The sequence below is a fragment of the Phragmites australis genome, chromosome 21 (genome assembly GCF_958298935.1).
Source record: "Phragmites australis chromosome 21, lpPhrAust1.1, whole genome shotgun sequence".
Taxonomy (NCBI): Eukaryota; Viridiplantae; Streptophyta; class Magnoliopsida; order Poales; family Poaceae; genus Phragmites; species Phragmites australis.
In genome coordinates, this window is record NC_084941.1 from 20,261,285 (window position 1) to 20,275,345 (window position 14,061).

A 14,061-nucleotide genomic window follows, 5' to 3' on the forward strand; every position below is an offset into this window, starting at 1 on the left:
CGGCTGGCCGTGCCTCCTAGGCCGCCGTCTGCTCGGGCCGGTTCGGGCCGTGCTCGTGCTTGCTTGGGCTAGGCTGTGCCGCGCGCTCAGCCCAAGCATGACCCGGTACCTCGTGTCGTGCGAACCCAGCCCGTCTAGTCTCGAGCCGTGTCGTGCTTAGGCCGTGCCTACGGTGTCATGCTTCGGGCCAGCCCAGTAGGCACAACCCATTTGGACATCTTTACAAGTGCTGCAGCAGCCCTTCTCCCTCTCTCTCACTCTCACCCACGTGCTCACTCTCCCTCTCCTCTCTCAACCGAGCAGCCCCAAAGATAGCAGGAGCTGCTGCTCTTCTCCCCTCTCAAGCTTTCTCTTTCTCCCTCAAATCAAACTTCAAGAGCAAGATTCCATATATGCATGTCACAACTTTGGCTTCCCCACATCTCTAGCTTCCCTTTCATCCAAGTGTTGGCTACATGCAGGAGGATTTGGGTGATTTCCCATCCAATTTCCTCACCCATTCCCCACTGAAATTTTCAGCAAAGCTTGGACCTCTTCTCCAAGCTAATTTTCCTTCGATTTCTTCACCAACCGATGGTTACCAACCTTGACAAGAACATTGGGTAAGTTCTCTAGGTTTTCCATGGTGGGAATGGAGGAATTAGTTTGGCTTTGGACGGGTTTTACAGCGGCATTCTTGCTTTTGTGAAACACTGCTTCGTTCTTGATAAAATGGAGCTAGTATGAGATGTTTGAATGAGCAAGAGCTAGTGATTTGTAATGGTAGAGTGTGCATATTAGGTTTATAATCCATGCATTAGTGCCAATACATACTTATGTGGGTTAGACTTTAATATGCAAGTCGAATCGGTTGAAGAATCATCGAAAAACTTGTGTTCTGCTACAACCCGGAGGTTTTGGGTTAATCCAAGAATTTTTTAACAAAGGACCCCCCACTCAGAGGTTCATCCGGAGGTTCTGATACCCGGAAGTTCTGAGTTCAACCCGAAACTTCCAGATTTTACTGTTCACCAGAGGTTTTTCTTTTTTATTTACTTTGCTGATAGCTTGTAAATTTTATAGTTAATTCATACAAACTCCAAAAATCATGAGACCATATGTGTTAGCTTCATACGGGTATGAAACCACTTTTTATAATTAATTAATTAATTGTGTTTCAAAATAATTAAATCACATTTAATTAATAACATGTCCTAAAATTATGAAACCACTTGGAAAATTTATATTATGATCAGTGATATCTAGGAAAAATATACTTTGGTATGAAAGTGCTGTTTAAATTATAAAGCTTATTTAATCTTGATAGCTAGCTTAATTACAGTTCTTTTTTTAACAGACCTTAAATAAATCTTTTATACCATGAGCTTTCATATTTCAATGCATATGATTCTTATTGCCTCATATTCTTTAATCAATACCTCATATCCCATTCAATTTTCATGGCATTTGGTGCATAAATCATAGAATTTCGTTACGTTAATTGTGATGCACCGTTCTTTCTTTTAGCGATCGGCGAACCAGAGAGTGATAGGAGTATTCTTGAGGTGAAAACTGATTGTGATATTGTGTGTGAAGCACTTGATCAAGGCAAGCATCTAAACATGTTGCACCTATTACTTTGGATCATATGTTATCTTTAATTTGATAAAGTATGCTATATGTATGTCACGTATGATAATTAGTCAAGTTCGGGTTTTTGGGAGTAGATTCTAATTGTCGCATTACCATTCCTTGGTATTGTTATTCTTTGATCCATTGTAACCTCAGAGAATAGCACTTAATGGTCTAATTTAAAATAAATATGTTATGCTTAGCAAGTCTTAAGTCATCGGTAGAAGTCGAGCGGTGGTTCGACCATCGTTGCTTACACAAAGAAAACGATGATGGAGTGATGTGTAAGTTAGTAAGGAGGAGGTGAGGTTCGGGCAGGACATAGGGATGGCTTGAGAAGGGAGTCTCGGATGCTATAGGCCCGTTTGAATCATTTAAGGACTGACTGTTGTTGTAACTGGCTTTGGCACTTTCTGTACTTACCACATGTCGATATAATAGTAAGATAAGCCAAATACCTTTTGTAGCTGTGACCTTTTGGCTTGTTGGCCTATGGTGTCGTGGGTGTAATAGACTTGTAGAGGTAACGTCATAAAGGTGTTGTGGGTATAATAGACTTGCAAAGGTATCTAGTTTACTTGGGGAGTAATTCTAGCTGCCTCCATACCTTTAGGTGTAGGTGCTCTGGGAGTAGCCCTAGTGGACCTCTGTACCTATAGGTGCATGTTCAAACGGTCGGAGCACAATTGAAAAAGGTTGACACGAGTACCCCCTTATGTGCACTTTAGTGGATGACACAAGCCGAATGATCCTTGTATCGTGTGGGTAAAGATGTACCCCATATAGAGTATAAGATCAATTAGATTTGCCGTGATCTCGGTTATAAGTATGCTTCTGTCCATTTACATCAATCGTCGAGTTTTCGATATCGAGATATTGTGATGATATGTTGGGAAGTGGTTGGTGGTGTTGATAAGGAGTTGGTATGGTATAAGTTACAACTTTATTATGTTGATGATCTCAGGATACAAGTGTGTTTTGGTTAGATGTAGATGCTTACACTTGAGTCTAAATTGCTTTTGCATGCGAAGTTACTTAACCTTTGTGGCTGAGTCCTTGAAAATTACCCATATGCATTATCCTTAGAGTCGGACTATTTATAAGTACCTATTATGAATTAAGTCTTGCGAGTACCTTTGTACTCACATGCTTTGTTTTCTTTTCAGGTGAGGAAGATTTAGTTTTTGGCTACTTCACACTCGCTGATGTTGGCGATGGGCAGGAGTAGTGTCAACTACTCATATGAGGAGATTTTGGGGTGTCGCCTAAGAGAAATGACGCTACTCATCTTTTGTTGTTATGTAACTTATTCCGCTGCGTAACTACTCTAATAAATATTTGGGTTATGTATTTTGTTGTAAAGTTTAATCTACTTAAGGAAATATTTGGATTATGAAAAATGATTGTTCTAATGATTAGCTTGAATACTATTTAGATGGTTCCCCACAACATGTGTCCTAATTATATATATTTAATAGTATATCCTAAGAATGGGTACCTACCATACTCGTGTCCTTAACCCAATTCGGTAGGTTTTACAACCACTATAGGAAATAAGGCATATGTTGATATTCCAGGCAGTTCATTATGTTTTACACGAAAACCATCCTCAGATTAGGAAGTAGTCTTGTAGATATCTAGAAGTAATACAATCCGAAAAGGTTACATTCGAAGTTTTTAAGTGTGGTATGACTCCTCTACCCTGACTATATAAGGAGGGGGAGGGGTACGTCAAAAGGAGAGAGCCACATCCTAAAGCCAGATCGAAGCCCAAGCAAAGTAATCAAATTCTTAGCAATGAGCCGAACATGCAATACAGAAGAAGCCTAGTCGGATAGGAGCGGAGATAACCCATTGAGATACACAACAGAGTCAAACCACGATGAGATTCATCTGACAAGAGCTTCAAGATTTAGAACATGAGAGAACTCATCAAGATCCTTAGGATTAGATCTACACATATCCCTATTGTAGTTATTTTTTCCTTACATTAATCACAGCAAAATAGGACGTAAGGCTATTATCTTAAGAGATGCCTTAACCAATATAAAATCTTATGTCTCCTTCAATACATCCTTTGATGTCGAGGTGTCTCTATTTTATATAACTATTTATGTAATTGACTTTATCAATCGTAGATGGGGGCAAAATGCAACTTGTAAAGGGGAGAATGAAAATCTAGACTACTTGTAAAGGATTTTTTTGCAATTTTTGCCATCTCAATATTTAAAAAGACATCCATGGCCAAAGTTGTTACACATCCCAAAGCGATAGTGTTGTGATTGGTGGGACTGAGAGTAAATATTTCAACAGGGAACCAACCATAAAACAAGAGCCTTAATGGATTATAATATGTTCAACTTAATTAATGTTTTAATTTTGAATTCATCAGATCCCAATGATAATTATCTTGCTTATAGCGAAAATGGTCCTATTAGGCTATGATTCTAATTTTGGTGATTAATGACAACATAGTCATTGAGACTAACATATTTGTCAAGAATATATGTTAGTAGGTCTTATGGATGCAATACATTAAAAAATCATCGCAGCTGGGACAAAGTTTGATTGAATTGGAGAAGTCCTATGAGAATTGACCTCACCGAAAGGTCCAGTGCAGAGGAGTTTGCACTCACCGGAGCATTGTACATAGAGGTTGATAGTCTGGTGCTCTGTGTATTGAACTCACCAAAGTATTTCTGACAAAGGGGGAGAAGACTAATGATCTCACCAGATAGTCCGGTGATCTACACTGGGTAGCACCGGAGCATTTCTTGTAGAGAAGAATGCAAGTACAGCAAACTGAAGATCAACCTACCGGAAGGTCCGATGCTTGGTTGGAGTATGGCACCTGAGCATTTCTTGTAGAGAAGACTGCAAGTTCTTAAGAATAAAGATCAACTCACCGGATAGTCCGGTGATTATAGAGATAGTTGCACCGGATCATTTTCAGGGAAAAGAAGAGAAGATTCAACTCACCGGATGGTCCAATGTGAATGGAATAAACACCGGATGAATGCATCGGAGCATTTTACACAGAGAGACTGCAAAGGCTCGGCTGGCTCAAGATAACTCACTAGAAGGTCCGATGATGGATTTGAAGGCACATCGTATTGTACGGTGTTCACATAGGCTTTGAGTGGAGTTTCAACAGCTTGTTTCTGAGTTTGTACTCACCGGATGATCCGGTGTTAGTACTATTGTTCTCACCGGATCATTCGGTGTTAACTGCTTTTCTGAGCTGGTGCTGAGCTGGTGGAAAAATGGCTAGTTGGAAGGTTTGAGGCTATAAATACCCCTCCACTCAGTCATTTGATGTGTGGCATGAGTCTAGAGGAAGCTCATATACACTTGAGAAGACATCCAAGCCATCAAAGTGCTTAAAGTGATCATCCAAGGCAATTAAGCATAAGATTAGAGTGTTTCGTGCTTATATGCCTAGAGTGAGTTGTAGCTAGCTGCTACAACTTTAAGAAGGGATCAAAGAGTGATTCTAGCTTATACAGAGTGGTACGTCGGCGCCTTGGTGACTCGTCGACATCTTGGGCCTTGGTGGCTCAAGCTTGTTGACCCTCCGACTTGGTGTGGAGCTACGGTAAGGCATGTGTATGGGGACGTGGAGATCCTTGCCTTGGTGGCTCAAGCTCCGAAGTGATCACGATAGCAAGTAACCGGAAGAGAGGCTAGTGGTGAGACCTTGCCTTGGTGGCTTAGTGGCTCATCGTGCTTGAGATCTTTCTTAGTAACTTGGTAGTTCAAGAGCCATGACCAGAAGAGTCATGCCGACCGGGAGCATATCCTTTGTGGAGCTCCAATATGGACTAGGGGTGTCATTCATGCCATTGATACTATGAGATAAAAATCCTTTGTGCCGAGTTTATCTCTCTACCTTATTTACGATTCCGTATTTACATACTTGCAATTTATCTTGCTAAGTAGGTTGTAATCCTCTTAAGCACTAGAGTAGACACATTAGATAAAACTAGAGCACATTTAGATAGAATTTGATATAGGTTATCTGATGAAGTTTTTGGAGCTATTTTGGTTTAGGTTTCTAAGTGTCCTAATTCACCCTACTCTTAGGACGTCATCGTTCCTCACAATTGGTATCACAATCTCGTGCTCTTGATAGGCTTAACATCCTAGAGTTCTGACGTCTAGGGTTGGGATGGATACCCATAGTGCTCCACTTTTCGATGGTACAAATTTCCTCCGTTGAAAAATTCTAATGTCTTGCTTTTTGCAAGCCAAATGTCTAGATGTTTGGAGAGTCACCGAGAAAAGGATGAGACCTCGTATCACCAACAAGAAGAGACAATTAGATGCATTGGCGAAGAATATCATTTTATCATCTTTAAATATAGATGCATTTAATCATGTTTACTTTCTCACCAATGCACATGATATTTGGAATAGTCTCATTTAAATACATGAAGGCACAAAGGATGTGCGTAATGAGAAATATCATGTAATGGCATCAAACAACTACCTCATGAAAATGCTAATGACATGTACTCACGTTTGAATATTCTTGGTAATGAGATAAATGAGCTAGGTTTGATGCCAATTGACAATGATCAAGTGGTGGCAAGAATACTTCAAGCCCTTCTTCCAAAGTACAAGTTGATAGTCTACATCATCTATGAGAACAATGACATCAAGAAGATGACTCGATGTCAAGTGCTCGGCATGATCACCGCCCATGAGATGACTATGAACATAGGGGTGGAAGTCTCTTTCTCATCCGACGCCAAGAACCTTGCTCTCACAAGCAAGCAAGCAACATGCCCACATATGAAGGCGAAGATGAGGAGGCAAGAGTAAGATTCAAGCTTAAGCGAAGATGATGGAGATGAAGATGAAGATAAAGAGAGCAATAAAGATGATAAGCAAAGCACATCAAGTGATGAAGAAATGGATCTTGAAGTCGCCAAAATCATCTCTCTAAGTAGAGAAGAACATCAAGAAGATCAATACCAAGATTGATCATCGAATCTCTATGAAAGACTTGATCAAAACAATTGATCACATCAAGAAGGAGAAGAAGACCAAGAGCAAAAGGGAGACAAGGGGAAGAGCCAAAGCATTTGCAAGTATGGGAAGATGGGTGAGTGAAGATGAAGATTCAAGCTCAAATAATGAAAGCTTCGCCATCCACTCCTCCAAGAGAAACTCTTCCTCAAGGCCATCATCACACAAGTCATCACGCAAGCCATCATCACACAAGTGCCTTATGGCCAAAGGTATAGAAAACGATGTAAGTGATGATGAATCCGATTAGGATTCTTCCTCATATGATGAACTCTTTCATTTGATCAATGAGTAACAAAGAGTCCTTAAAAAATAATCTAATAAATTTAAGAAATCCAATGCCCTCAATGACATTCATGCTACTTTGTTTACGTGCAATTATTGAGAAACTTCAATTTGATAAATAAGGATCATGAAGAGCTTAAGGTAAATTTGAGTGCATTGATTCTCAATCTAAGGCCCCTTTGGAGCAATCTACCTCTCTATTTTATTTTAATCCTAAGGTAGATGCTTGCACTTCTTGTGATGATTTAATTAATTTATCTAGCTCACTCCTTTGTAATGAGATATGCATTGAGAATGTTTTTGTAGAAACATCTAATGACCTCATTACACAAGAAAATGATGAGTTCAAGCAAGAAGTCAAAAAACTCAAGAAGGACTAGGCAAAATTAAATGGCAAAAACCATGTCCAACCTCCTTAAGATAACTGTGCAACCATAGTGAAGAAGTTCACGGATGGATCCACCATGACATGCTCCAAATGTCATCAAGAAGGTCACAAGTCCTTCGAATGCAAGCAAGTCAAGAAAGAGACTAAGAAAAAGAAGAAAGTAATGAACCTCTCCAACAAGACCTCCTCCACCTTCTACACCAAGGCTAACCACAAGATCAAAGTCAAGAGCAACCACTACAAGCTTAAGAAAAAGGAAAATAGCAAGGTGGTTACACATATGGTTAGGAGAAAAAATTAGGGGTGGAACGAACCCATTTGGGTTCCCAAAGAAGTTATCACTAACATGAAGTGGCCCTAAAGTTTGGGTTCTAAAGAAGACTTGAAGCACAAGTCAGCTCGAGGATTTGGAGACTTGGCTCATAAGATAAAGTGAATGTTCAATAAAAAAAGCCAAGTATAAGATTGGGCACCTTGATGAAGATCATGATCATCATATACACAAATCCCCATCCAAAGGTAATGAGGTAATGATAGCTAGACTTTTGTTCATCTTTTTTGAGCCATTGCCTTGTCTAGAATTGCATATGCTTATTTCAATTTATTGCAATGCCTAGTGTAGGTTTTCATATGGTAAGTTGCTTGTACTTGTCACTAACCTATGAGCAACCTATATGATTTATTAGTTGTAGGTCTCTTAGATGGCACTAGTTTCACAATTCGTATCTTTTATGTGCCATGAACCAATCTATAGAGTACCCTTCCTATTGCTATTAATAACAAATGCATATGTCTCGCAACTATTCAACACTTGTATGTACATATTTAGCGGGAGTATATCCTATGGGTTGTGATTTTGAGACTAAAATGTGTTGCTAGATGCATCTTTTGTAGTCTCATGGAGAAAACAACACGTCCCCGGAGGTATGCAATGCTTAAATGCTTCAATTGGTATCATTGTCAATTTATTTCTACATTTAAGCTACCTCCATGCATGATATGATTTAAACTTCATAGCTCTACTTATTGTCTATATATGCATATATTGTTACATTCCTACAAGTGGTATTCATAAGTAGGTCTCATTATATGTATACACATATAAAGGGAAGTTTAGATTATATCACGTGAGTTTCATGAATTATAATCTTTGTTTGTCCTTTTTAATCGATAGCAATGCCTCCTATCCTTACAATTGGTATATCTTTTCAATTGGTATCATTTTATTAGATTATGATTTATGAAGCTATCTCGCACGTACTCTAACATTTTTCCTCGAGTTCAACATATGTTTGTAGCCCTTTTTGAGATTGTTGACAAAGGGGGAGAAGTTTGATGGCTAAAGCAAGAAGCAAGATACAAGATGTCTAGGAATACCGAAGTTCACAAAGGAGGAGAAGATGAAGATATAAGAAGTAACATGAGGCACCTAGGTTGACAAAGAGGGAGAAACTCTTGTATGGGTCGATCAAGGAAGATAGTGGCAATAGAGAAAGTGAAAGCCACAACAAAAGGGGACTAAATATTAAGAACATGCATCCAAGCAATGTGGTAAGCCTTTGTACTTTTTACAATTGATATCATTTATTATTTGCCACTTGTTTTAGTTGTGTTATCATCAGTCACCAAAAAGGAGGAGATTGTGGCAAAAATGACCCTATTAGTCTATGATTGTGATTTTGGTGATTAATAACAACATAGTCATTATGACTAATATGTTTGTCAAGAATATATATTAGTAGGTCTCATGGATGCAATACATGAATAAGCCACCGTAGCCGGGAGAAAGTTTAATTGAATTAGAGAAGTCCCATAAGAATTGACCTCACTGGAAGGTCTAGTGCAGAGGAGTTTGCACCCACCGAAGTATTATGCACAGAAGCTGATAGTCTCACTGGATAGTCTGGTGCTCTGTGTGTTAAACTCACTGGAGTATTTCTGACAAAGGGGGAGAAGACTGATGATCTCACCGGATAGTCCGGTGATCTGCACTAGGTAACACCGAAGCATTTCTTGCAGAGAAGAATGCGAGTATAGAAAACTGAATATCAACCTACCGGAAGGTCCGATGCTTGGTTTGTGCACATCGGAGTATGGCACTTGAGCATTTCTTGCAGAGGAGACTACAAGTGCTAAAGAATGAAGATCAACTCACCGAATAGTCCAGTGATTATAGAGATAGTTGCATCGGAGCATTTTCAGGGAAAATAAGAGAAGACTCAACTCACCGGATGGTCCAATGTGAATGGAATGAACACCGGATGAATGCACCGGAGCATTTTACACAGAGAGATTGTAAAGGCTCAGCTAGCTCAAGATAACTCACTAGAAGGTCCGGTGATGGATTTAAAGGCACACCATATTGTACGGTGTTCACAGAGGATTTGAGTGGAGTTCCAACGGCTAGTTTTTGAGTTTGTACTCACCGGATGATCCGGTGTTACTACTATTGTTCTCACCGGATCATCCGGTGTTAACAGCTTTTCTAAGCCATTGGGAAAATAGCTAGTTGGCGGGTTTGAGGCTATAAATACCCCTGCACTCAGTCATTTAATGTGTGGCATGCTACTGGAGTCTAGACGAAGCTCATATACACTTGAAAAGACATCCAAGCTACCAAAGTACTTAAAGTGATCATCTAAAGCAATTAAGCACAAGATTAAAGAGTGTTTAGTGCTTATAGGTCTAGAGTGAGTTGTATCCAGATGCTGCATCTTGAAGAAGGGATCAAAAAGTGATCCTATCTTGTACCGAGTGGTACGTCGATGCTTTGGAATCTTGGTGACTCGTCGGTATCTTGGGTCTTGGTGGCTCAAACTTGTTGACCCTCCGACTTAGTATGGAGTGGTGGTAAGACATGTGTATGAGGACGTGGAGACCCTTGCCTTGGTAGCTTAAGCTCTGAAGTGATCATGGCGGCAAGTGTCCGGAAGAGAGGCTAGTGATGAGACCTTATTTTGGTAACTTGATGGCTCATCGTGCTTGAGATATTGTCTTATTGACTTGGTAGATCAAGAGTCGTGACAGGAAGAGTCGTGCCGATCGGGAGTATATCTTTTATGGAGCTCTAACGTAGACTAAGGGCGGCATTCATATCATCAATACCATAGGATAAAAATCCTTTGTGCCAATTTTATCTCTCTAACTTATTTACGTTTTCGTATTTACATACTTGCAATTTACCTTGCTAGAATAGGCTGTAATCCTCATAAATGGTAGAGTAGGCACACTAGATAAACCTAGAGCACATTTAGATAGAATTTGATATAGGTTTATCTTATGAAGTTTTTATAGCTATTTTAATTTAGGTTTCTAAATATCCTAATTCACCCCTCTTAAAATATCACCGTTCCTCACATTGCTAAAAGCAACTTTTTAATTCAAGCAGTGACGGAGTTTCCTTAGACAAGAGGGGCATGGCCCCTCTTGTTTTACAAAATTCTAACGAAAACACTTATTTTATCACTTACATACTAAACCAATCACTAAACTTGTAGCCTGGCCCCTCTACATTCCTATTCAATCTCCGCCACTGTATTAAAGGGACTAAACGTAAGAACACATGCTCAGCAAGAAGTTGAGATTAGGAGTGGAGGTCGAGATGGGTATAATGTCAGCGCATTTACAGTACTTTTATACTACTATAGAAATGCCGGGTTATCACTTACAGAAAATCGCATTTGCAGTACTTTCACTGAGAGAAAATCACTGACTTAAGACTTCTACCTCCATCTTAAACTAAAACCTCTGCCTCCAGCCTCCAAAATATGTATCCCTAAAATTCTACCCACCATGCTTGCTATGTACGCAGAATTTGAGCAAAGAGATGTACCTCATGGCAAAGTACTAATCAGCTCATGTGGTTTGACGTCTCATTAGCACTGCATAGTAATCATGAATGCGCCCATATTCATACAATTTTATTATATTAATCATAGCTGTGAGCCCAAGATAAGACAGTGGAAGTGGTCCACCTAATGTGTGCAATTAATCTAGTCCTATATATATTCCCTTTGAAAAAGGTCATCGTCCATTATATGCACTATACACATATGATAGTCATAGGCCGGCTCATAGCTAGCTAGCGGTATCGAATCAGAATCCAACTTTTGCATTTGTATTGCAACAAGGTGTGTGAACAAGAACATCCTAATTTCTGGCACAAAGAGAACAAAAACACATTTACAGGAAATAAAACTTGACGTGCGTGATTGTCTCAGAAGCGACTAGAATCATAGCCGTGAGAAACACCTTCGATTGTCTCCAAGGCATTACTTTTTAAAAAAGAAATTTTTTCATATGGCCAATAGTTTCATTTCACTTATGCATTAGAATTTCTGCACTTGGACATCGAAAAAACTTAACATCAATAGTTCAAAACTATTAGTACTGTCAGATGCAAAATAATTATGTCATTTCATTTGTCTTCAAAAGGACTTTAACGACTTCAATTTTTTTCTTGAATTCTAATAACATATATATAATTGGAAAAAGTAATATATGGTGAAAGGTCGGTAGTATCGAATAAGAAAGAACGGAGGAGCGTACACCAGTGGTCAATGTTAGGGAAGCCTGACCACATGCATAAGTGGCGTACAGTTGTTTTTCAGCATCTCCTTTGTTTGGTACGTAGGCCGTTGTTCTGTTCTCCAAGTCCATAGTCCCATTTGCACCTCTATATATAGCCATCACCACCTCCTTACAACTCTCAAGTCGAGTTGTGCAAAAGTCTCTAGCAAGTTGCTTTCACACACTGATTCTCTCATGGCGCCGGCCAAGTCCAACCGCAACCCCAAGGTGTTCCTGGACATCACCATCGGCGGCGAGAAGGTGGGCCGCGTAGTGATCGAGCTTTACGCCGACAAGGTGCCCACGGCGGCGGAGAACTTCCGGCTGCTGTGCACCGGCGAGCGCGGCACGGGGCGGTGGTCGGGCAAGCGCCTGCACTACAAGGGTGCGCCGTTCCACCGGGTGGTGCCCGGGTTCATGTGCCAGGGCGGCGACATCACGGCCAGCAACGGCACCGGCGGCGAGTCGGCGATCGGCGAGGGCCGGTACTTCCCTGACGAGGCGCTCGGCGCCGTCCGGCACGACGGCCCCGGCGTTGTGTCCATGGCCAACTCCGGGCCCAACACCAACGGGTCCCAGTTCTTCATCACCTTCGACAAGGCGCCGTGGCTGGACGGCCGGCACGTCGCGTTCGGCCGCGTCGTCGATGGGATGTACGCCGTGCGCGCCGTGGACAAGGCCGGGTCCATGAGCGGCAGGACGGTGAAGCCCGTCGTCATCGCCGACTGCGGCCAGCTCAAGGACGGCGCCCCGTTCTACGGATGAAACGTCCTCTCGCGCTACCGTGCACTTGACACTTCCACGTATACGTATACTTCTCAGAGTATATACATATATGCTTATGTCCTCATTGTGCACGTGCACGTACGTATCCCGCGTGTAGATCGATATAACTAATGCTGGAGTGTGACTTGTGAGAGGTTTACTTTGTATAATACAACGATGAAGTAATTAATAAATTAGTCACTGTTTGCACATCTCTTTTTGTGCTTGCATTTTCGTAAGAGGCTTCGATTTATTCCCAATTGGGAAAGTGAAGGTGTGAACTGTGAAGCTTCAATGATGTTGGTGCGCACAACATCCCATGGATGGGATCGGTAGATGCATCAGTTCGGGACCGATTTAAAGCAGGGACAATGATGATGAGCACTACCGTGGGTACAATCCAAGCTGGCCGAATTCGCATGAGTCATCGTCAAGTGTTGTCTGGTGCAAGGGCGATCTACGGAACCACGGTTATTGTGTTTTTCCTATTACCTGCGGTAACCACTTTAAAATGACCTTAAATATTTGAACTGAGATTTAAAATTTGAATATTTCTAAATTACACTACGATTGGCAGGTTTCCATCCCTTCGATTTGCTACTTGGCTACATTAGATGTACCCTATTCGAGTGAAACGAGACGGATAATCTCAAGAATCTTTTTGAATCTCTCCAACTGCTTGTGAAACATTACACACATGATGGGTAATTGGCTTAGGGATGCTGGAAAAAAAACAAAAGAATCGTATCTTTGTTGGTGTAGCAACTTTGTATTAGGTTGTATAGACTCTTTTTCACAGGCGGTTCGAAAAAGTATTCTACACTGGAGTTATGAACCATTTGTACAAATAGATTCTTTAGTAGTGTGTGAAGCTTCAATGATGTTGGTGCGCACAACATCCCATGGATGGGATCGGTAGATGCATCAGTTCGGGACCGATTTAAAGCAGCGACAATGATGATGAGCACTACCGTGGGTACAATCCAAGCTGGCCGAATTCGCATGAGTCATCGTCAAGTGTTGTCTGGTGCAAGGGCGATCTACGGAACCACGGTTATTGTGTTTTTCCTATTACCTGCGGTGACCACTTTAAAATGACCTTAAATATTTGAACTGAGATTTAAAATTTGAATATTTCTAAATTACACTACGATTGGCAGGTTTCCATCCCTTCGATTTGCTACTTGGCTACATTAGATGTACCCTATTCGAGTGAAACGGGACGGATAATCTCAAGAATCTTTTTGAATCTCTCCAACTGCTTGTGAAACATTACACACATGATGGGTAATAGTTTAGGATGCTGAGCTAAAACAAAAGAATCATATCTTTATTGGTGTAGTAACTTTATATTAGGTTGTATAGTTATGTCATAATGATATTAATTTTTTTTCAAATGGACAGCAAGAGTT

The 14,061-nt window shown here is 40.7% G+C and overlaps 1 protein-coding gene across 1 annotated transcript; it reads left to right on the forward strand.

Annotated features, from left to right (window-relative positions):
* Positions 1 to 12,012: 12,012 nt before the first annotated feature.
* On the forward strand, positions 12,013 to 12,861 carry LOC133904110 (peptidyl-prolyl cis-trans isomerase-like). The gene has a single exon (XM_062345597.1). It carries the CDS (start codon positions 12,080 to 12,082, stop codon positions 12,647 to 12,649), a length of 570 nt encoding a protein of 189 aa, XP_062201581.1. The 5' UTR covers positions 12,013 to 12,079; the 3' UTR covers positions 12,650 to 12,861.
* Positions 12,862 to 14,061: the final 1,200 nt, after the last annotated feature.

Excerpts from the sequence above, each read along its gene's own strand:
- LOC133904110 (XM_062345597.1), top strand. The coding sequence starts at position 12,080 with ATGGCGCCGGCCAAGTCCAACCGCAACCCCAAGGTGTTCCTGGACATC.